Source organism: Ogataea parapolymorpha, chromosome VII (assembly GCF_000187245.1).
Source record: "Ogataea parapolymorpha DL-1 chromosome VII, whole genome shotgun sequence".
NCBI classification, from domain to species: Eukaryota; Fungi; Ascomycota; class Pichiomycetes; order Pichiales; family Pichiaceae; genus Ogataea; species Ogataea parapolymorpha.
In genome coordinates, this window is record NC_027860.1 from 505,295 (window position 1) to 527,588 (window position 22,294).

General features: G+C 41.2%; 14 protein-coding genes and 1 non-coding gene across 15 annotated transcripts; 8 read left to right on the plus strand and 7 right to left on the minus strand.

The window, feature by feature from the left end:
- Positions 1-74: 74 nt before the first annotated feature.
- Positions 75-770, plus strand: HPODL_02670 (uncharacterized protein; the record flags this gene model as incomplete). Its single annotated transcript, XM_014076984.1, has 1 exon — positions 75-770. The coding sequence occupies one exon, from the start codon at positions 75-77 to the stop codon at positions 768-770; it is 696 nt and encodes a 231-aa protein (XP_013932459.1).
- Positions 771-826: 56 nt separating this feature from the next.
- Positions 827-2,287, minus strand: HPODL_02671 (putative HTH La-type RNA-binding protein; the record flags this gene model as incomplete). Its single annotated transcript, XM_014076985.1, has 1 exon — positions 827-2,287. The coding sequence occupies one exon, from the start codon at positions 2,285-2,287 to the stop codon at positions 827-829; it is 1,461 nt and encodes a 486-aa protein (XP_013932460.1).
- Positions 2,288-2,808: 521 nt separating this feature from the next.
- HPODL_02672 (Inorganic phosphate transport protein PHO88) lies at positions 2,809-3,381 on the plus strand (the record flags this gene model as incomplete). The annotated part of the gene is made up of 1 exon (XM_014076986.1): positions 2,809-3,381. One exon carries the CDS (start codon positions 2,809-2,811, stop codon positions 3,379-3,381), a length of 573 nt encoding a protein of 190 aa, XP_013932461.1.
- A 507-nt stretch (positions 3,382-3,888) lies between these two features.
- HPODL_02673 (Molybdenum cofactor biosynthesis protein 1) lies at positions 3,889-4,893 on the plus strand (the record flags this gene model as incomplete). Its single annotated transcript, XM_014076987.1, has 1 exon — positions 3,889-4,893. The coding sequence occupies one exon, from the start codon at positions 3,889-3,891 to the stop codon at positions 4,891-4,893; it is 1,005 nt and encodes a 334-aa protein (XP_013932462.1).
- A 148-nt stretch (positions 4,894-5,041) lies between these two features.
- Positions 5,042-5,491, plus strand: HPODL_02674 (Molybdenum cofactor biosynthesis protein; the record flags this gene model as incomplete). The annotated part of the gene is made up of 1 exon (XM_014076988.1): positions 5,042-5,491. The coding sequence occupies one exon, from the start codon at positions 5,042-5,044 to the stop codon at positions 5,489-5,491; it is 450 nt and encodes a 149-aa protein (XP_013932463.1).
- Positions 5,492-5,567: 76 nt separating this feature from the next.
- HPODL_05338 (1,3-beta-glucanosyltransferase GAS4) lies at positions 5,568-6,781 on the minus strand (the record flags this gene model as incomplete). The annotated part of the gene is made up of 2 exons (XM_014076989.1): positions 5,568-5,577; positions 5,646-6,781. The coding sequence occupies 2 exons, from the start codon at positions 6,779-6,781 to the stop codon at positions 5,568-5,570; spliced, it is 1,146 nt and encodes a 381-aa protein (XP_013932464.1).
- A 417-nt stretch (positions 6,782-7,198) lies between these two features.
- On the minus strand, positions 7,199-7,772 carry HPODL_02675 (40S ribosomal protein S22; the record flags this gene model as incomplete). The annotated part of the gene is made up of 2 exons (XM_014076990.1): positions 7,199-7,458; positions 7,640-7,772. 2 exons carry the CDS (start codon positions 7,770-7,772, stop codon positions 7,199-7,201), a joined length of 393 nt encoding a protein of 130 aa, XP_013932465.1.
- A 397-nt stretch (positions 7,773-8,169) lies between these two features.
- HPODL_02676 (uncharacterized protein) lies at positions 8,170-11,277 on the plus strand (the record flags this gene model as incomplete). Its single annotated transcript, XM_014076991.1, has 1 exon — positions 8,170-11,277. The coding sequence occupies one exon, from the start codon at positions 8,170-8,172 to the stop codon at positions 11,275-11,277; it is 3,108 nt and encodes a 1,035-aa protein (XP_013932466.1).
- A 73-nt stretch (positions 11,278-11,350) lies between these two features.
- On the minus strand, positions 11,351-11,422 carry HPODL_05459. The gene has a single exon. It is a non-coding gene; the product is annotated as a tRNA-Gln (tRNA).
- Positions 11,423-12,067: 645 nt separating this feature from the next.
- On the plus strand, positions 12,068-14,512 carry HPODL_02677 (Anaphase spindle elongation protein 1; the record flags this gene model as incomplete). Its single annotated transcript, XM_014076992.1, has 1 exon — positions 12,068-14,512. One exon carries the CDS (start codon positions 12,068-12,070, stop codon positions 14,510-14,512), a length of 2,445 nt encoding a protein of 814 aa, XP_013932467.1.
- A 27-nt stretch (positions 14,513-14,539) lies between these two features.
- On the minus strand, positions 14,540-15,565 carry HPODL_02678 (Glucose-insensitive transcription protein 7; the record flags this gene model as incomplete). The annotated part of the gene is made up of 1 exon (XM_014076993.1): positions 14,540-15,565. One exon carries the CDS (start codon positions 15,563-15,565, stop codon positions 14,540-14,542), a length of 1,026 nt encoding a protein of 341 aa, XP_013932468.1.
- A 94-nt stretch (positions 15,566-15,659) lies between these two features.
- On the plus strand, positions 15,660-17,012 carry HPODL_02679 (20S-pre-rRNA D-site endonuclease NOB1; the record flags this gene model as incomplete). The annotated part of the gene is made up of 1 exon (XM_014076994.1): positions 15,660-17,012. The coding sequence occupies one exon, from the start codon at positions 15,660-15,662 to the stop codon at positions 17,010-17,012; it is 1,353 nt and encodes a 450-aa protein (XP_013932469.1).
- Positions 17,013-17,079: 67 nt separating this feature from the next.
- HPODL_02680 (Inositol polyphosphate multikinase (IPMK)) lies at positions 17,080-18,054 on the plus strand (the record flags this gene model as incomplete). The annotated part of the gene is made up of 1 exon (XM_014076995.1): positions 17,080-18,054. One exon carries the CDS (start codon positions 17,080-17,082, stop codon positions 18,052-18,054), a length of 975 nt encoding a protein of 324 aa, XP_013932470.1.
- An 8-nt stretch (positions 18,055-18,062) lies between these two features.
- HPODL_02681 (Hydroxyacylglutathione hydrolase, cytoplasmic isozyme) lies at positions 18,063-18,833 on the minus strand (the record flags this gene model as incomplete). The annotated part of the gene is made up of 1 exon (XM_014076996.1): positions 18,063-18,833. One exon carries the CDS (start codon positions 18,831-18,833, stop codon positions 18,063-18,065), a length of 771 nt encoding a protein of 256 aa, XP_013932471.1.
- Positions 18,834-18,972: 139 nt separating this feature from the next.
- On the minus strand, positions 18,973-22,245 carry HPODL_02682 (uncharacterized protein; the record flags this gene model as incomplete). The annotated part of the gene is made up of 1 exon (XM_014076997.1): positions 18,973-22,245. The coding sequence occupies one exon, from the start codon at positions 22,243-22,245 to the stop codon at positions 18,973-18,975; it is 3,273 nt and encodes a 1,090-aa protein (XP_013932472.1).
- Between the last annotated feature and the right edge of the window lie 49 nt (positions 22,246-22,294).

A 22,294-nucleotide genomic window follows, 5' to 3' on the forward strand; every position in this document is an offset into this window, starting at 1 on the left:
TGCGCTTGAAGACATTTCTTTCCGTTTCGATTCCCACAATGTCGCTCATTACCCCAATAGATTGTCCTCCCAGTATGCAACCAGGTGTCTTCCAGCCTGTTGCACAGTTGGGTGGTAAATCACCTCTGGTGGATCAGTTGACCTTATGCGAACTGAAACTAAAAACGTGGTACAATTTCAACCTACAGCTCATGGACTCCCTTTCGAATACATCCTTTTTGCTTGTGCTTATACACCACCATCATAAACTGCTTGAGGTTCTTGAGGAATTGTTCAATACCAGGCGACTTGTAAACTTCACGGTCGGATCGGTCTCTAGCAGTTGTTTCAGAAACTCTGTGCTCTCTAATTTGAGAGTATCGGTGTCCGAGACCCTGGTATCGATAAGCAGCACCTATACCGATATTTTCAAGCACGCCCATTTTCTCGACATTGAGAATTTCAAATGCATTTATTCGAAGATTAACAAGGAAACATTTAAAACATCAACAAACAACGAGGACCAGTTGGTGCACATTAATTTTGAGATATTAGCCAGCTCCAAAAGTTTTCTTCTGTTCAAGAAACTAAATGGAGTTTTTGATTCGGAGATCCTTCGAAACGAAGAGTTGGTTCTGCTGAAAAGTAGAATTGATAAATCGAAACCGAAGTACCAATACTTATTGGAAACCGAAGACGACGCTAAAGTGTTGAAATCACGAAATTTCCGTGACTTTCATTACCGTCGCTTGACAGAACTTCGACTTTTAAACAAAAGAATTTTCTCTTGACTCTCGCATGTATTTTATTAAAAAAGCACAATAAGCATTTTTCGTGATTTGTACCGTTACAGTTCTCTCTGATCTTCAGGAAGAACCCACCGTTCCCAGCCTTCTCTCAACCTGACCACCTCAGATTTCTCTGAGCCAGCCATCTCCAATAAATCCGTTCTCTTCAATGCTTGTAGTATCAAATTGAAATCCCCCTCAGACAATATCTTCACTCTGGAAAACCCTGCTAAAAACGCAACGCTCACATATCCTTCGGAATTCATATGTTTTCTGAGATAAATATCTTTTAGTAGGTTCTCCATGGAGAAGTAGTACTCCAGCTGCTTAATTAAGCGTCCCACCTTATTATCTCCAGAGTTTTCAGCAACACCTGGATACGTTGGTGAATAGGGGGCTTGCGACGAGTACAGCGGGAACCCCGTTGCGGGAGGGGGCATATAATATGGTTGGAAATATGGGACTGGGGAACTTGGATCTGGGGATCCGGCGTGAGGAGGGATTCCAGGCATCACACCATAATACAAGTTTGGATCTCCATATATTGATGGGGAAACCGTTTCCGGGCTGCGGCTAGGGCTTGCATGCTGCGAACTACGCTCACCGGTGGCCGAAGTTCTTAGATCATCGATGGATTTGGGTGAACTCCTAGAAGAAGCCTGTGAATTCAATTGACTGTTCCTCCGCGATGAAGAGGGCGACATGGAAACTCCATATGGTGGTACAGGCGGCATGTAATAAGGCATATAGTAGGGCGTCGAGGAAAGAATTGGATATGGAGGAAGCGAAGGTAAGTTGGCCGATGAACGTGAATACGGGTTTCTATTTTTCTTGTTGTATCTCATGTTGTTGCTATTGAAGCTTTTGCTTCTTTGATGCTTTTGGAATTGCGGGTCGTCGAACTGTTCTGAGTTTTGGTCTCGAGGAGTGGCTGCAAATTCCGTGAAGCCATTGTCCAGGGTGGCCTCTGACCCAGAAGTAGGAGGTGCTGTCTCAGGCCCTTCGGAGGAACTTATGGTAAGCTGGGAAGCAAGCTTCGCCAATGTCTTTTCATCTGACGTATCTGTGGCCTCGGTTGTGGCAATGGACATATCTGAAATTGTCGTAATCGTGGTTGTATCATGCACCACAGCTTTATCCTCTTGCTGATCAGAAGGCAATGTCGGCCTCTTGCGATTCGTGCGTTTACTTTGGTTTTGCTTTGTGTCTTTTTTCTTGGAACTGCCATTGGCTGATTTAATTTTCGTCTTGGTAGGAGACGAGACTGAAATTTCGGCCTCCAAAGGTACCCACTTTTGTTTCCCCGTCTTCTTGGCCTTTGCGACAACAGGTTGGACTTGCGGCTTTCCATTTGCTGGCAAGGCCAAAGAGTTAGGTAATTCAATGCTTTCTTTTTGTGGAGCTAAGTGTGGCGAGCTCAATGACTTCTTCCAAGGATTTACCTCTGGAGGCGGGGCTGGATGCAAGTTTGACACTTCAGGGCCTGTTGAAGCAATGTGTGTAGGTGCAGAGTCTCCCATAATGAGTAGAAGTGATGCCGAGTTCAAAACTTGAAATCTAGTTTTGTATACAACAAGGTAGCGTCTAAGCACTGATGTCTTTCGCAAACAATGAAAAAGACCAATAGCTTCCTCGAATCGTTTACGCCTGCTCGTGGCCTTTTCCAATCAGCAATTCCTGATAGGCCAATAAGTTGAGTTTAGTTCGGATTCCAAAAAGAGTACAAAACTTGAAACCCTATCTTGCCCTCTTGGGTGTAAAAAATGCTTGATCATTAGTGGCACGCTGTTTGGCAGATGCACAGCCGTTGAGTGTCCGATGCAAACGGCACATAAGTCGAGCTCGAGATATGTCTCATGGCTTTTTTTACAACGTTACGGGTAATTACCGCTTTGCTACGTAGCATACATAAATTAATAACCTATTAATAAAGTTTGTTTACTAGGCTTCTCTGTTCTCCCAATCTGCGTTAGTTCTCTCTTATCTTTCACAGCCCTTGAAAATTTTGTTTTTTTGTCCACCTCGACATTTCGCCTTCAGAATGAATCCCGCCGTGTCCAACCTTGTTCTCATGCTGGGTATGATGCAAGTCTCTCGTAGACTTGACTTCGAAGACCCAAACATCCTTTTCTACGTCAGAGCTTTGTACGTTACCTGTACACTCTTAACACTGGGTGTTTATCTCTATACGAGATCCATCATCATCAAGAAAAACGACCTCACCACTTTGAAGTACTTGGAGCCTCCTAGTACGTTACAAGGAGAGACTGAGTCTAAGCTCATCGTTACCACCGTCAAGGATTATGATTTGAAGCAACTGCAAAGTGCCATCAAAGGTGTCTTCACTGGTGTGGCTATGATGGCATTCATGCACTTGTACATGAAATATGCCAACCCATTGCTCATGCAATCGATTTCTCCTCTCAAGAGTGCCTTTGAGTCAAACTTGGTCCAGATCCACGTTTTCGGCAAGCCTGCAACCGGGGATCTTAAGAGACCATTCAAAGTCGGTGCTGGATTGTTTGGCGGACTTGGTGCTCCTCAACAAAAAACGGACAAGGAATCCATCGAAAAGGCTGAAATCAGCGGCACTGGTGGAATCAAAGAAGAGTAAGTAATCGGGAATTAAACGGATTGCATTACAATCTAGAGATGAGCGTAAGCAGAGTTATATAACATCCTAAACTTATTGCTGTAAGCCATAAAACAACGTTTCCACTCGTTTTGAAGCATTCAATTTCTCTTGTGGGTCCGTGGAAGTACAAATCCATGTTTTTCGATCTTAAATATGCGATGCCACAGATAAGCAGCCCATAACAGTTAAACACTAGTCCAATATGGTAAAACTGAGCAGTAAATAGTTTGAGTACAATCAGCGAAAACGATAGACATCCGAGACAGGTCCGAATATATGCGCCTTGATACGTGCGTTGATGAGCTCTGATATCCAGTTTTTGTCCAGACGTTTCCAGCAGGGTCAGCCGTGACGGACGTCGAGTCATTTCATTTATCTCTGAAATTGGTAATTTTTTTTTATTCAATGATATCCTCATTACTGCTGAGGCGGCTCCATTCAACGGGTACTTCACAGCACCTGCCACGGCTTGAAAGACTGAGGCGTATGCCTGTAAGACACTTGAAAGAGTTTCTGACAGACACGTATGGGCGCAAGCACGACTATCTTCGCATCTCCATCACCGAACGATGTAATCTCCGCTGCGTTTACTGTATGCCTGAGCAAGGCGTTGACTTGTCGCCACCAGAGCACATGCTTACAACAGAGGAGATAGTCAAACTGGCCACTCTTTTTGCACAGCACGGAGTACGGAAGGTCAGACTGACTGGCGGAGAGCCCACGGTCAGAAAAGATATCGTTGAGCTTGTGGCCAAGCTCAATCAAATTACAGGCATTGAAGAGATCTGTATGACATCTAATGGTCTAGCACTCCATCGAAAATTACCAGATCTTTTCAAGAATGGGCTGACATCGCTCAATTTGAGTCTTGATACTCTTATCAATGGTAAGTTTCTCTTAATAACGCGACGCAACGGACTCAGCGCAGTAATGAGAAGTTTGAGAACAGCACTTGAATTGGACATTCCCAAGGTGAAAATCAATGTGGTAGTAATGAAGAATCTGAACGAAGATGAGATACTGGATTTCGTTGAACTCAGCAAAAATGATAAAGTCGAGGTTCGATTTATAGAGTACATGCCTTTCGATGGAAACAAATGGTCTACGAATAAGCTGGTCTCATACGAGGACATACTTTCCAATATCAAAGTGAGACATCCGAATATCCAAAGACTCCCCCATAAACATGGTGACACGGCCAAAGTCTACCAAATTCCCGGATTCAAAGGAAAAGTAGGTTTTATAACGTCCATGACTTCGGACTTTTGCAGTACTTGCACACGTTTGAGGATTACTTCTGACGGTAACCTGAAAGTTTGCTTGTTCGATAACACAGAAGTATCTCTGCGAGATATGCTTCGTGCTGGATACAGCGATGATAAATTAATGCAACGCATCGGTGAAGCAGTGAAAAATAAGAAGGAGAAACATGCAGGGATTGACGTATTAGGAGATCAACCCAATAGGCCGATGATTTTAATTGGAGGATGAATGAAATTTGAGAATTATTTATTGCTGCTGACTGCTCGCTCGTTAAGAAATACTAACATGTCAAGTCTCGAAACCGTGTTTGCTCGCCAAACGAAACTACTCTACTTCTCGAAAATTAACTCATCTTAACTCAAAGGGCGAAGCCCGAATGGTTGCAATTCATGAAAAAGAAGACACCCATAGATGTGCTATTGCAGAGGGATCAATCAAGTTCAGCAACCCAGAATCGATGAAATTGCTGCTATCAGAAAGCAACAAGAAGGGAGATGTGATTTCAATCGCAAGAATCGCAGGGATAATTGCTGTGAAGAAGACCGCAGAGTTGATTCCTCTCTGTCATCCAATCAGCATCACTGGAATCAAGGTTGATCTGATTCACGACGAGAAAGAGAACTGCATCAAAGTAAACTGTGAGGTGCACTGTAATGGGAAAACCGGCGTCGAAATGGAAGCATTAACGGGTGCGACGATTTCGTTGCTTACCGTTTATGATATGTGCAAAGCTGTCGACAAAATGATGACGATTAGCGATTGTCGAGTTGTTAAGAAGTCAGGAGGTAAAAGCGGTGACATAGATCTATCAACCATCTTCAAATAGCTAGAATTATAGATAATTCGCGAAGTATCCCGTCAGACAAACACAAACGACGTTCAAAAGCAACGACAGTTTAGTTTTAGAAGCCCCTGAATAAAGTTAGTATTTGCGATTAAGAACTATAAGGATAGCCAAAAAGCTCTCTCAATCGTCATACTTTGGTCTCAATAATTTTAACTTACGGTTATTCCAGATAACAGGATTGCTTTCGACCCGTGGTTCGGGCACCACTTTGATTTTCGCATTTTCCAGGATAAGCTTGCCATCCACATCAAATATTTTATATTTGGATGTCATGTCTTCTTCTGTGACTGACACATACTTGCCCTTTGATGCCTTTCTCACCCCGTTGCTGATAAGGTCGGCCCCAAGAGACTGAGGAACACCACTTGTGATGTCAAGGTTTTGGTATTGCACCTCACAAACTTTATTTTTTTGATGTCTATTGCGGCTACCTTTGCCAAATGGCCCACTATCACTTTTGCCTTGAGTCTGCAGCGTAGGTCTTTTGGGTGCTGGCGGATCAATTGCTTTAGACATCTGTTCTCTAAAAGAATGGAAGTCGCTCAAGAGAAGAACGTTCCCATCCTTATCGTAATCAACTAATCCATAATTATTAGGCTCTTGTGCAAATTCATATACGAGGCCACCAGAGAACACGGAGGACATCTGGCTTGAGTAAATGCTGGACACTTCTGTGAATTGTCTTGGTAGAACTTCGTTACAGCCGTATTCGGAGAAAAAGATTGGAATGCTGTAATCTTGGTAATCGCTGACCAGAATATTGTAGCCACTTGACTGGAAAGTCTGTTCCCCACACCACTGGTAAGTGTTGACACCATAAAAGTCCACACTCTCAGAAGGGCTGCTTTCGTAACATTCCAAATATTTGGCAAGCGATATCCTGTAGCTCAAGTCGTCCGCTGCTGAATAGCCAACGGGAATCTTACGAGGCACTTGGTAACTAATGTAATCTTTGAGATCTCTGACAACAGCCTTGATGTAAGCTGGTGAGACTTTGGCAGATAGTTTGTCATTAACGATCTCATTCCCAGCAAAGAAGGCCAGCGTATTATTATATCCTGAGAAGACCTCGACGGTTTTGAAAATATGAGAAAGGTAATCGGTGTTATATGTGGACCAGGGTTCATATCTGTTTAAGTGCTGGCTTGGAAGTGGTGAGTTCACATCCAGTACAAGATAGATACCGGCTGCAGCCAATAGTGTCATACACTTATCATGATCCAAATCAGGATTGATAGAATAGACTCTAATAGTATTGATTCCCAACATTTGAAATAAAACAATATCCCTGGCACATTTACTGACATCTGATAGTGGATCATTCATATGATTGACAGCTGAAGATCCACCGGGCTGATAATCAACTCCTTTAATGAAAAACTGGCTGATTAGATCTAATGATGAGCGGGAATACTCACTGGTTTTCCAGTAACCGAATCATAAAAATGCCTTTCTCTAATCTCAATGGGGTGAACAGCACAAAATACAGTGGTTGCAAGCAAGGATGCAAACACCGCCTTAGCACCAGAAAACATCATATATTCAAGAGAGTATAATAAAGGTCTTCAAAATTTAAAAAAAGGATAAACGCTGATCCTCTTTGATTATAAGACTTTCTGCACAGCCAATATTGTTACAAAACGATCACAAAATTCGAAGGTACGATAGGTACAAAAGCTATTTAACCTAGTACACGAAACCCAAAATCTTACCTGCAACATGTTTTCTCTTGGCTTCGTCGTGGTCCATGATACCAGCGGAAGTTGTGAGAATGACATAACCGAACTGTCTAGCTGGAAGCAAGCTGTCAGTCCATTTTTCAATATCGGTCATCTTGACGTTGTATCTTGGGCTGATAACGCCACATTTGTTCAGTCTACCATTCAGTTGAATAACTATTTTTCCCGATCTATGGTCATCGATGTACTCGAATTCTCCAATGTAACCTAAGCTAGTTAGTATTTGAAGCTAGTGGAATGTTGAGGAAAAGTAAACAGACGTCGATAACCAAGTATCGATGCTGTGTAAGAAGCATTTCCTGCATCGATCTTCCGGAAACTTAAAAGACAGCGAGGGACTGAGACCGACAAGCCATCCAGTTATCATTCCGGTGAGTAAGGTACTTACCATGCTTTTGCATAACCTGGAGGAACTTGATGATGACTTTAGAAGATGGTCTGATGAGAACCTGTCTTTTTCCTGTCTTTTCAGCGTTGTTGATGGCGTTGAGAGCGTCGGCCAAAACGGAGGTTCTAGTCATAGTCTAAAAAGTTAGTACGTGCCAGGCAAAAACCCAATAAAAGCTGCATGAGTGTCCCTGTGGAGTCATGAGCATCTCAACGTGGTTGTATCACCAACTACACGTCCTTCTGCTTCAGAGTGTTGAGGTTCTTTTTTGCACTTACATTAAGAGCACTAAACCAATGTTTTCAGCACACCCAATGTTCGAACTCAAAAGAAACCAAAATTTCTGAACCAGCTTGCTTTTTTGCCTTAATGTAAAACCAATCTGAACACTTGCAAATAAGAGATGATCTACGTACTCTTTACTTGCTTTCTTTGATGGAAGATGTTGAAAAAAATTTTCGACGAGAATTTTATTAAATATCTCTCGGTGTAGAGATGCAAAGGAATATTTATACTATAAGCTCTTGAACATGCCTTCTGGTTCTGCCGATCCGGATGACATAGAGGTTTCCATTTTCAGGGAAATCAGGCAGAGTTGCGTAGCTCTTTCACAGATCACTTTTGCACCGCCAGAAACTTTTACATCTAGGGAACTGGTGGATGCCCTCAAACAGCTTGATTCCAGACTAACTCAGGTCATTGATAGCTTAGCGGATACGAAATCCTACGGAATTTCCACAAGTCTTGCAGACTACATTTTCGTACCAATAGCGTACCTGCTAAAGCGCCCCGTGATTGAGGAGACGGAATTGGAGTATACGTTGTCCATTATAAATACTCTTATCAAAAGATGTTGGGCATTTCCAGGAAGCCTTCAAATGGAGATGGCACAGCAACTTCTGCCATTGATTACATTTCTGATTGGGGGAAAGCCAAACTTAGATGTGAATGAACTTCCTGAGCATGTTGATGAGACGATCTCGAATGGAGTCGACTGTCTCCAAAATCTGCTGGGTGGTATCAAGAACCAAGGTTCCAAATATTCGGATGAATTCTTAAACGATCCCAAAAACATGCTTTCTGTTGGACATATGGTCACTGTTTTGTTGATGTTTGTTCAAAAAGGACAGTCGGTAAGAATTCAAGTTCAAAGCTTGGAGGTTCTAAGTGATCTGTTTAAGATGTTCCATGATGGTGAAACTTTATCCTTTATGCTACCGGGAGTTGTTTCAGCGATCACTAAAGTTTTGAAGCAGAAAACGCGTCAGAAGGTGATTGCAAAATCGCTGGACCTGCTGAGCACCGCTATTTGCTTTGTTTTTGATGACTTCGATCTGGGAATTGAGACGATTGATAAAGGGGAAACCCTCGACGATGTCAAAGAACACGACATGGGTGTTGAGCATAGCGTTCATCTTACAATTTCTACCTCTGATGATAAAAAATTGCACAGAACTACTAGCTGGTTGAAGGCTACCGTATATCAGCTTCAAAAGGCATTCAAGATTATTTTGAAATTAGATGACCGAATTGATGTAAAGGAACCATATTTCACACTCTGTTCTTCCATGATGAGCCGCTGTTTTCTATCTTGTTCAATACTGATGCCACAAATTCTTGATTGCTTAGCGCAAGTGTGCAATGACGAAGAATATTACACAAAGTTTACAGAAGTCCTAGCTTTCAATTCTCATGTTCCAGAGGTCCTCAAATTGATTGAAGGTGAGTTGGATAAGGGAATTGGGATAATAACGATGGCTCTGAGATCACCCGATTCTTCTAAGGCAATTGGACTCTTCAACAAATTTTCTTTTTACTTCTCGGTACTATTGGAATTTGGGTGGAATTATTCCGTGCTGGGGGAAAAGTTGATCTATACCCTCCGAAACGAGCTGACGCTACTCAATAGAAAAAAGAAACAACCAAAGCCGATAGAGGTGTCTTATGGTGATGAACTCCTTTCGATAATCCTGACCTCGGATTTCGAGGTATCTGAAAAAGTGTGGTCTTTGAATGACATTCTCGACGTGGAGGTCGAGAAATCGCTGATGAAGATGCTCTCTTATTTAGGGCATAGAGGCGCAAGCTTCTTACAATATATATTATTTGATTTGCCACCGACTGATTCAGTTGATTTGGCACTGGCAGAGTCCATGAGCTTATGGCTTGTCATGAGATCAGTGCAAAAGACAGGTCTGCATCACGATGACTATCTTACTGATGACTACAAAGACAACAGCTCTACAGAGGTCACCTACAGCCTATTGGAGAAAGCTGGGGAGCTTTTGAGTTTTGCTGCTATCCACGAAGAGCCTGCTCTTACCAAGGCAACAATCATTGGGCTGCAATGTATCGAGAAGGCGTGCGACATACTTGGAAATGATTTTCATTCAGAACTTGTCGATTACCTTTACCCAGTGGTGGACAGCCTTGCATCACCGAATGACCTGATTCGTTTGCAAGCGCAGAAAGTGATATTGAAGATTGCGGATCAGTTATACGAGGGATCAGTGGAAAGGCTCATTTCAGAAAATTGCGACTATTTAGCCGACAAACTATCAATCAATATGACTGGCGAAACCATTACTCCTCGAACCCCCATGATCGTGGGGGTCCTAGTTAAAATTGGAGGGATAGAGCTTGTGTCGCAATTGGACGATATAATAGCCACTATATTCACACTTCTTGATGTCTATCATCAATATGCCACCCTCTGTGAGGGTTTCTTTTTTGTGTTTGATCAGATTATTGATCAGGTTTATAACAATGTTCTCTCGGGTGTGAGCTTGAAAGATTTGGAACAGAATTATGAGGATGTGAACGTGATTTATCCTGCACCATGGGGCTTAAGAAATCTTGAGCAGGTTTTTGACTTCGTTGAAAAGCAGGTTGAGCTTCTGGACGATGATCACGAGACTGTCGGTGAAGTAATTGAGGAACCAATAAAGAAGGAGAAAATCCTTGAGGTTGATAGCGACGATGAATCAGATGCCGAAACGAATTCTGTTGTTTCATCTCCGGAAGACGACACAAAATGGATGTCGCCAATTACACCAAAACAGTATAAAATCCTAGCAGAAATACTTCAGTACAGCGAGCGGTTGTCTAAGCACCGTTCTATCAAAGTTTCAGCCATTGCATTGGGTTTGATTAATAAACTGATACCCATCTTGGCAACTGAGAAAACGAAGTTCCTTCCCATTGCTGCTTCCATTTGGCCTACAGCAGCCAGCTTCGTTACTAATGATGACCTCAAGCTGGCATGTTCAGCATTGAGCGTAGTTCACACGTTGATAAGTTATGCCAATGTGTTCTTAACAAGCAGGTTTTGTGACTTGGCAAAGCTCCTGATTACGAAATATCATGAGCTGATAAAAAAGCATGAAACAATTTATAGAAGGCGGAGAGAGAATGCAACGAAATGCATGGTGAATAAAACCAGCACTACCACCAACTTTGAAAGCCGGATATTTGAACAGTTAGCTGTTCTCTGCAAGACAGCTCTGCTCAAGCTTGGCAGGACTCTACCATTGGAAACTGCTCTAGATATTGCCAGTGTGGCATATATCTATGATGATGATGAAACCCATTATGCATTTTACGATGACGTTATCTATTATTTCAAAAAGAAGGCTTGATAAGTGGATTGTATACACTCCAATTATCGAAGGTAAAACTACAATTTGAAATATGTAATAATAATAAAAAAAGAGGTCGTACCCGGATTCGAACCGGGGTTGTTCGGATCAAAACCGAAAGTGATAACCACTACACTATACAACCATCGACATTGTTATGAGGTGTAGTTGATTTACAAGTGGAGTTAACAGTGATGATTTACAGGTAAGCCATAAACAATAACAGCTGATGACAATCACGTAACGAGTTAGTGGTAGACCTCATTTTTCTTAGTACAAGGCATACAATCCGCATTGAGGATGGGAGGTCTTACTATAAGTGGAAATAGCTCTTCAAAGAGGTTTACATTGTTGATATAGCCCATAAGTTCTTGCGTGGGCGATACGATAACCATTTGTAAAATCACCCTTACTAGGAGCTCATAACTAACTTAATTTCAGCAGAAAGCTTAGTAGTATGCCCAACTGTCCTTCAAATCTACGACGACATAGATTGGGAAGTTTTGTCAAAGGAAACATACTGTAAACTGGAGCGCTTAATTACTCAATATCCGATTCTGTTGCCTTGCAAAGTTGTTGATCGATAAATACATTGAAATCAAAGAATCATCGTTGTGCAGCTAAAATACAGATGCTTGCAAAATTCGAATGTAATTCATTTACCCTTTTGGGCATTTTGTAAATAACAAAACCAGGTAATTTTGATGTAAACATTAAAACACGACGGCTCACAAGATTGTTCAATAATTTAACAGTTGCTTAATGTATGAATGTTAACACTAGTGACATAATGAAACTTAAGAAAGATATGATTTGCTCTTTGGATAATTTGTCTGAAGATCAGTTGGGGTCCATAGCCAAATTTATTCAAGAAACGAATAGCGACGTACAAATAAACAAACCGAAACCATTGTTGCAATTACACATCCAGGATATCATTAAGGCTTCACATGATATTCAAACATTGGGTCTAATAATCGGAGGACAGGATGGCAAGCTAGAGCGATGGTTTGAATCCATTCACATAATCCTTACTAATTATTACTCAGAGCTGAAGCAAGAGGAACGTCGCTTGAATCAGGAATTCATAAAGTCACTAGACACGATAGCCAAGATCTTTCAAGTTTTGAAGAATTACCAAAAGGAGGCACAGGATGGCTCCCTACTGAGCTGCAGGGTTCAAAAACTGATCGACGACTACCGACAAAATGAATTTGTAAATCTGGCGCAGTATTGTAACGAGGCAGAACCAATGTCCCAAGTTAATAGAGAGGTCGAAAATGGAATTCTCAAACTGAAACCGATGCTTGTGGAGAAGATTGTGGGGATTTCAAAAGAGATAAGAGGTTTTTACTCAAGGTTGGAGATTGTGGACGAATATGATAATCCAAAATTCCTTGAGCAACTTCCATCCCCAGAAGAAAGCCAGAAGTACTCTACCATAGAGGAAGTCGATGATATCAAAGGTATCATGTCTACCAATTTCAGTCGCTCAAGCCCCGCGCTCGAAGAGAAGATAAAGAGAGAAAAGCAGAAGCTAGAAAAGTTTATCAGCCAGAAGTGTTCTTTGATGAGAAATACCATGGACAAATTGAGAATGCTTGAGAATGAGTTAGAGAGAACAGTTGACTTAGATCTTCAGCATTATTGCGATGAAGAGTTGATACAGCATATCGGTATCAAAAAAGCGAGCTTTGAACAATACAATAATAAACTGAAAGTCCTTTTAGAAGAAAAAAGCAATAGGGAACGACAGCTTAAAGATTTGATGGAAAGACTGGAAGATTTGTGGGCTGTCTTGAGACCGAAAGATAACTCCATTCAGGAGTTTTTGAAAGTGAACCGAAACATAAAGCGCGCGTCAATCAGTAATTTTGAAGCTCTTGTGGAAGAGCTAGAACAGGAGAAAAGGGAGAACATTTCAAAATTCATTCAAACAAGCCGTATGAGGATTCTTGGGTACTGGGATCTCCTGATGTACGATGAGGAAGACCGCTTAAAGTTTGAAGCGTTTTACGACGAAAACCCTGACAATTTTGACGAGGACTTGCTTGATCGACATAATCAAGAAATTGCGAAATTAAGAGCAGAGGTTGATAAACTCAAGCCTCTTCTTGAATCGATTACCAAATTAGATGACCTTCTCAAAGAAAAAAGCTATCTGGATGAAGCTGTTAAGGATCCAAATCGGCTTCTGAAAAGAGATTCATTCAAAATATTGAGGCATGAAGAAAAGATAAGGGAGAAGCTAGCTAGACAATTACCATCGACTATCCGAGATTTAAAACTGCAGCTAAACAGCTTTGAGATCGAAAAAGGCCGCGCATTCAAAGTAAATGGAGAACCATATATCTCAAGGTTGGAGGAGATTGAATCAGAACTTGGTCGAAAACGTAGTTTTCGAAAGTCGCCCATCAAGACCCTGCCTGCCAACAGCTCTAGCAGAGTATGTAAGCGGGAACCAACGAAAACTGCCACACGGAAAAGAAACCATCTCAGCATGCAATCGAGATTGCCTTCAACTGTTCAGCGGTTATCGCAATCAGTGAATTCAAACACCTATAAATCACCAGCAAGTTTCGGATCCGTTATCAGGAGACAGAACACTGAGAGTATGACAAATCCATTCAACTCTAGGGAAAGTTCTCCTTTGAGGAAAACCGTTCATTCTCGCCAGCATGCGAAAGCTTCACAACTACAGGACATAACACCAGATTTAAGATTTATGTCTCCGATTGAACCTCCAGTATTCTCCAATCCTGCCGACCCATCATTAGTCAGATCAGTTTGTTTCATGTCAGGTTCGACCATATCCAACAAGCCAATTGTAATCAAGGGTGGATCTCCCATCAGGCAAAATTCTGAATCCGAACTACACACTCGCTCACATTTGAAAATGCCGAGTTTATCTCCACCCACACGAGTCCCACCTTCAAACGCAATTCTTCAAGGGCCAGCTGAAAGCACTAGTCTTAAGCCATTGAATTGTCAGCTCAAGGCTTCCTCCCCATCGTCATCTTTGATTCAAGACCGCGTTAATGGAAGCATAGTAAGACCTTCCGACAGCCCTAATACATCAAACGCTATACCTGTTGCTGAACTAAGCGACTCGATGATTGATTACAGTGAAGAAGTCAAAGAGAACGTTAGCCCCAGGTCTTACAAAGCACATGGAAAAGCTCAGCAAATGTTCTTGAATGACGTTTCCATGAACTGGGATACCGAAACATTTTAGCTGTGTATGATATAGGAAACAATAAGTTTACCATTTCTTGATATCCACCCCATCAGGAGGAGCAATATCCACCTTCTTCTGACTGACCTCCTTCCAGTCTGTGCTAAGAGTCGTACCATTGCTCTCCAAGTAACTTTTCATCATCGCTCTTTTGGTATCTTCGTCTGCTCCTTCGTAAAGTTTCCTAAAGAAGACGTCCGGATCTTGACTGGAATCTTCTTCGCCATCATCTACCTTGAATTCGGACCAATTGATTCTCTTTGTAGAAGAGCTTGGATAGCCCAAAGTGCTAAGAGAAGTCTCCTGTGGTGCAATCGTATCTGGTTCCACTTTTTCTAATGCTTTCCAAGTTTCTTCGGTTTCCTTGGCAAGGTATAATTCCAATTTAGTTCCAAAAACCTTAAATGATGATTTGGAGGGGACTATTGAGCCATACAAGGGGTCCAAACAATAATTAAAGTCGGCATTTTCACTTGTTTTAAAAGAAACACTCACTGACGTCTCCTGGAAATCTATCTTCAAAGTCGTGGGTGGTATATTTTTGACGTATATTGAAACGTTTACCATGTCTTTGGAATCATACCAATCCACTTTCGGCTTCTGTTTCGAAATTTGTTGGGCCAATGATGACTTTCCTTTGGAAGATTCAGGACTTTTGACTGAAAGCTTCGCATCTGCTTGAAGCTTTTTCTCTATCATGGTCTTAAACATCAAGCATTCGGCGTCCTTGTCATTTAGGTCGTGAGCTTTGCATATGTTCTCCATTGCCTCGTGAAACCATTTCTGTCTAAACAAGACAATTGCTTTCTGTTTATAGGACGTAGCAAGTTCTTCCCGTTTGCCACTATTTTGGGCTATTTGAACGAGTTTGTTTGCATCCTCAAAAGCAAGATCATGTTTCTTGGACCTCAAATAAATGCGACTTCTAAGTAAAAGTGCTTTGAATGAATTTTGATTTTCTTGAAGTGCAGAATTCGCCTTCAATAATGCAGTAGCTAAATCATCTCTCTCATAAGCTAATTCCCCTTCTTTGATCTGAGTACCAATTGGCATGATAATCTGCTAGACGAAGTTCTTTTGATTTCTTTAGGAACACAGCCCTGAAAAAAATATTTTTTAAGTCAATTTTTTCCTTTATCTTAATCCCATGTCTAAAGTCAACACGCTCGTGTTGGACGCGGGCCCTTTGATCACCCAGTCAGCATCAACCTTGCAGCAGCATGCTGAGAATTTCTTCACAACTCCAGGAGTCTTTAACGAGCTGAGAGATGAGCATGCTCGAAGACAAACTACTTTATGGGGCGAATTATTAACAGTAAGACAACCCAAATCGGATGCAATCAAAGCAGTGGCTGATTTCGCTAAACTCACTGGTGACCATGTGGTGTTATCACAAAATGATATTCATATCTTAGCTCTTGCGTATGAACTTGAATGTGAATTAAATAACGGTCCTTGGAGACTGAGATCGTATCCAGGAGAGAAAAAAGAACGTCAAAAGAAGCAGAATCGGAAGGAAGGATATGAAACTAGGGATTTAGGGTTCATATCTGAGAAAGAAAATACGCAGGCATCACTAGAAAACTTGGTGGTCTCGAATACAATTGAGAAGACAAAAAAGAAAATAAGAAGAGGTGGAAAACGGCACAGAAGGAAACCGATCAACAGCGGAGAGGAAGGTGTGGCAGACATTAAGGAACAGGCTGAAATTGATGATAGTGGAGATGCAGCCATGCAACAAATCACAGAGAAACTCAAAGATCTTTCCACTGATGGCCAGCTTTCACAGACATATTCGGATTCAGAAGATGAAGGAGAGTGGATTACCCCCGACAATATAGTGGAAGAAATGCTGAAAGACGAAAATGAACAAGTCGAAGCAGAAAAAAGTACGTTTAAAATCAAAGTCGCTCTAGCAACCGGTGATTTTGCTGTTCAAAATGTTTCGCTTCAAATGGGGTTGAACCTGATGAATGCAATGTCAGGACTTCAGATTCAAAGGGTGAGAAACTACATGCTCAGGTGTCATGCGTGTTTCACCATGATTCCAATTCCAAAAGATGGCACACCAAAACATTTCTGTTCCTCTTGTGGAGGGGCGACTTTGCTGAGATGCGCGGTTTCAGTCAACTCCAAGGGAGAAATTGTTCCTCACTTGAAGAAGAACTTTGAATGGCATAGAAAGGGTGACAGGTATTCTTTGCCATCTCCGCTATCTAAGAACTATACGAAAAAGTATGGCAAACAGGGATACCAGCATCGTGGAAATCCGAACCTCGACAACATTTACCTTCGTGAAGACCAGAAGGAATACCAACAAGCATTGAAAAATGCAAAATGGCAACTTCGACAAAATGAGAAAGCAATGCAAGAATATGTGGGTGGTGGATCAGCGGATAACTTTGTTTCTCCATTTTTCACTGGAACTGATCATATAAAACCGGTCAATGTGAGAGTGGGAAGAGGGAGGTACGTGAATTCATCTCGAAGAAGAAAGTGAGGAAGTAATTTGTAATTTTAAATGATAACAAATTATGAGGCTGTGCTTTAAAAGTAAATTCATTCCAATGTCTTTCGTACCCCTTGAGCACAAGGCTGCAGGCCATGATGGAGCAATGCAATCTCTTGACGGTTCATTATTCATAAAGCCCGCTAATGCACAAGAGCTACAGTTTTATACCACAACGCAGGCTGAGGCGCAAAATCTTGACGATGAGATTGAGCTAGGATCAAAGTTGTTCCATTGGATGCCTGTCTTTTATGGAACAATGTCTCCTGGAGTCAGTAAAGAACTACGTGAGAAAAATCCAGAAGCAGGCAAAGGATATCAAGATCCATTGGTATCCCAGCCCGACAGCGGACAACAATACTTGGTTCTAGAGAATGTGGTATACGGTTTCAAAAAACCGAGTGTTATCGACATCAAGCTTGGAAACATTCTTTACGACGAAAATGCAAGCAAAGATAAGATCGAACGGATGAAGAAGGTTTCAAATACTACAACCTCAGGGTCTCTACATTATCGTATATGTGGAATGAAAATTGTTGATTCAGGTAAATCTCTGACAAATATCAAGGGCTCAGATTTGAAAGAAACGGCGCGCGAAGATGACGGTTACTTGTTGTTTGATAAGAACTTTGGAAAAGGATTAGCGGCTGACACTGTCAAAGATGCTCTATTACTATTTTTCAGGGGAAACAATCTTTCACCACAGAGACAAGCAATTGTTCTCGAGAATACCATACGCCGATTGCAACTTCTTTATAATTGTTTGCTCGATTATGAGATTAGAATGATTAGTGCATCCCTATTGCTGGTCTATGAAAATGACGAAGGTCGTTGGGAAGAGCTTGATGATCAAGATATATTAGTAAATGAAATGGAGATTGATGAGGACTCTAGCGAAGAAGACCTCCCCCGAGCATTGAGTTTGCTGAGATTGATTGATTTTGCTCATACGAAATATACTCCTGGAAAAGGAAATGATGAATCCATATTAACTGGTGTTAAAAACTTATTGGAACTGATCCAAACGTTATAATTATATACTCATAAATTGTTCTTCATTGAACGAAGTTTGTCCATTACCTTGACCGGATCTGTCTCCTGAGTCGAGCGCTGAACTTCAGGATCAAAGAGCCTAGCGAAAGGATTGAAGCGCTTTTCGTCTCCTATCGTGAATACACCAGTTGTAACCTCGTGCTTGGAGCAATATTCCTCCAGATTATTCAATGCCTCATTCTTAGCTCCCAAAACTATCTTTGAGAATTTCACATTTGACCTCGTATATTCATGTCCAGGATAAACTTTAGTATCTTCTGGAAGCTCAAGTAGCTTTTCAAATGCTGCTTTCATTTGAGCACCATCACCCTCAAAGAATCGACCACACCCTGAAATAAATAATGTGTCTCCGGTGAAAACACCTTTTTGTCCAGTCTTCTGATCTTCAGCATAATAACAAATAGAGTCTTGAGTGTGGCAAGGAGTATGGATTGCTTTGATTTTGATATTCTTCCCTAACTCCAGAATTTCACCATCTTTTGGGATTCGATTAACATGTGGGGAATCTTTCCCTGCGATAACGTCAACCCCGGGATAGAGAGATCTGAGTAATTCTCCATTGCCGCCCGCGTGGTCATAATGGTGATGTGTGTTGACAATTGCAACCACGTCAGTTTTGTTCTGATTTAACAAATACGACGATATTTCAGATGGATATGCAGGATCAATCAACCACGATTTTTTAGTTTCGTCGTCTGAGAGGATATAACAGTAATTATCGCCAGACTTCCATCTCATTGGCAAATATTCAATATGCATTTTCCTTGAAAACTGAAGTGTTTGAGAAGATAGATTTGATGTTCTCAAAAACGATTTTAACATAATCAGGATGACAAATACTTGCTTTTTTATTCGGGGGGGAAAAGATTGGTAGTGTACACATTATTGAAAAGTAAGATTATGTAGCCGCTTGTCTACATTTGTTGTAGAGAATATGCTTCTCCAGTAGGTCATTTCTCTTAAATGCAGTGCCACATCTAAGGCAACTGAATGGTCGCATATTATCATTTTGATGGACAATCAAATGCCTGTTTAAATGATACTTCCGTTTGAACTTCTTTTGACAAAAACTACACTCGAACTTTCTTTCATCGGCCTTTGTAGAAACATGAGTGTCGGTATCACTCTCTTCAGAATTGTCGTTGTGATGCACAGTCTCGACTTTTCCAGGTTTTATTTCTCCAATGTCTGCATTGCTCGAATTTGCTAGTGAAGTTAGCGAGCCCAAATCATGGGTGCTCTTTGCTTCCGTGGTCTCAATTGTTTCAGTAAATCTGATTGTCTCTGATTTCATAACTGTTTCATTCGATTCTCCAACCTTCTGACGTTTGCAAAGAATTGTTTTACACCGGCTAGCATGTTTCTTGTAATTGTCAGATCTTTTGAATGACTTACCGCATTCACAAACGTAGGGTCTTAGATTGAAATGGATTACTAAATGTCTTCTCAGATTACCTCTTTTGGTAAACAACTGAAAGCACTTAGAGCATTTGTAAGTATTATTGGGCATCAGCTCACAGCGTGCAAACTCTTGGCTGACTTGCTGCTTGATCGACAATCTAACTGGGTCACTAGTGTCGAATTTCGAGTGTGTGTAAATAAAATCATCATTTGCATCTTCATCGGCTAGATCATCCCCTAGTGATTTTGTTTCGCTGTCTCCAGTTTTTGGCTCCATTTGCTCATTTGGGTCATCGCTTGTTATGTCCCTGCCTGCAAGTGAGTTCAACATAGCTGCATTTGAGATTTGAATCGACGAATACGACCTTTTCAGATTCAGCATTTGTCTTACACTATGATTAGACTCTGTGGTTGTTATATCTCCAGGTTGCAGTGCCGGTTCATTTGCTGTCGCAGGAGGGGTCTCTAAGGCGCCATCAAGGAGACTCCGCCGGCCAGGTTTTGAAACTTTGGATTTGGGATGATATAGGCCTCCACCGAAGGCGTCGTGGTCTATATCATGTCTCTCAGCGTAATCATCTGATTCGTGGTCCATATCGTCGGAGACTGAAGACAGTGAGTCAGATCTGCGTTGACTAACTGGGCTTTGATACCTATCAGACTCATAGAATTCTGCTAATTTAATGCTCTTGCCCATTTCTTTCAACTTCTTGAGCTTCTCTTTCTTAGCCATTTCAATACTTTTGACTCTTTCAATCTCCTCGGCATCAAGTCGATTTGGATCATTTCGTAACTTATAACCAGTACCACCGGCTTTTCCTGACGCCAGGCAACGTTTTTCGTGGTTTTTCAAATTATCCGATCTTCTGAATCCACGCCTGCAATTAGAACATACATGAGGTCTATAGTTTGTATGTGTCAACGAGTGCCTTCTCAAATGCTCCTTTCTTTTGAACGCCCTTGAGCAAAATTCACATTCAAAAGGTTTATTAGCGTCCTTCGGATTGATTGAGGGCTTGATATTTTTGGACGATATCACTGTATTGATAAGCTTGCTTCTTCTCTTCTCTTCTTCTTCGCTGTCCTCAGTGACTTCCTCTTCGGAAGGGGTCTTTTTATAAATCCGAGTAGTGCGCAGCCTTCTTGATCTTGTCTGACGAGATTTCTTTTGGTCGGAATTTTCTTCACTTTCACTGTTTGAATAGTCAGAAGAATCGTAAAAGCGATTGTCAATGCGCTGTCCGTCAGAATCATAATCAGATATTTCATTGATGTCTGCAAATTCCAATTCAGATTTTGAGTCCATTGATCGCTTGAGTCCGGTGAAATCTATCAAATTGAAATTGTAATACTTGTACTCACAGCGAAGAGTCGCTGGAACGTTTCTTGGTTTATGGAAAACGTTACCGAATGAATATAATTTGATGACCATGTTGGAAACTTCAACATCTCCAAAATCGAAAAGGCTGAAATCAAAGCCGTTGAAGTTTGGGATCGAAACCAGCTCGATTTCAGCTGAATCGACTTGTGGCATTTTCATATTGACTGTGTCGAATTTTGCCATTGATAAGATGCTGTCCAATGGGCAGTTAATTTGGAATTTAACAGAATTCACGTCAATGCTAAAAGTCCGCCTGTAACACTTCACTTCGTTGTTGCTCTTTTGACTTTGACTCAAAAAGATCAGATCTTTGCAAGCTTCGTAGTCATTATTGTGAAGGACGATGCTGACCAAATTTGGAGGAAGCTCCCAAAAGTGATTCCAGTTTATCTTGCAATTGATGAGTATCAAAGAGGAAATTTGAGATAGATTCCTTAAAGTGTTTAATTGCTTTGAATCGATTATGCAGTCTAGTAAAACCAGTTCCTTCAGTCGAGATAAAGGCGAGAAGTCGCAGTTTTCAAGCTCACAATGTGAAAAATTCAGATACTGCACTTTTGAGCTCACAGAGTCGAAAGTTATAGGCAGATAAGATAGATTCAATAAAGAATTAACAGTTATTGTCTGGACTGAAGCCAAACAGGCTAAATGCTGATTCATATCAAAGATTCTGGAGTTTTTGTCAGTCATAGTGAGGTTGAAGTTTTTGACGTTGCGCATACCAATCTCATTCAAGAATTCAATATTGGTAGAGCTATTGAGGAGCAAGTTGAATTCTGTCTCTCCATTATTTGGACATAGAACAACGTCACCTTTTGATGCCTCATCCAATACAAGATCTTTGTAAACCAGTCTTCGAATACTGGTGCAAAATTCTAGTATCCTCTGAATGTATGTAAAAGAAATTGATGGTCCAACAATTTCAAGCTGCAATATGCATGATAAATCATAGCTCTCAATTACATCCATCTTTGTATCACTGTCAATCACAAGGGTTGACACCTTGTTCCAAACGTGCGAAAATTGTTTGATTCTCGAGAGATCTATTTTCAGCCTCTTCCAGCAGCTGAGTTTCACAATATCATCATATTCTGAAATGTAAACCTCCTCAAACCTAAAGCTCTCATATCTCCTATCGTCTAGCAAAAACTGTCTGAAGATCTTGAAAGCATCAGAACGAAGATCAATCTCACTATCTTCAGTATCCTGGTGATCAACAAACCGTATCTCACTGATGTTTTCTAAAGATTTCTTGATGGAATAAATCACTGATTCTTTATATGGTCCTTGCAGCATAGAGAATAGCAGCTGAATGCTAAGAGGTAAATGTTCCATGACTTTGCTAGCCAAAGTAATACGCTCGTTTTTTTTATTCGTAAAAGCGTCCATATGACTCCCAGTTTCAACAGTATGTGTGCTGAGCTTTAAAAGCATCAGG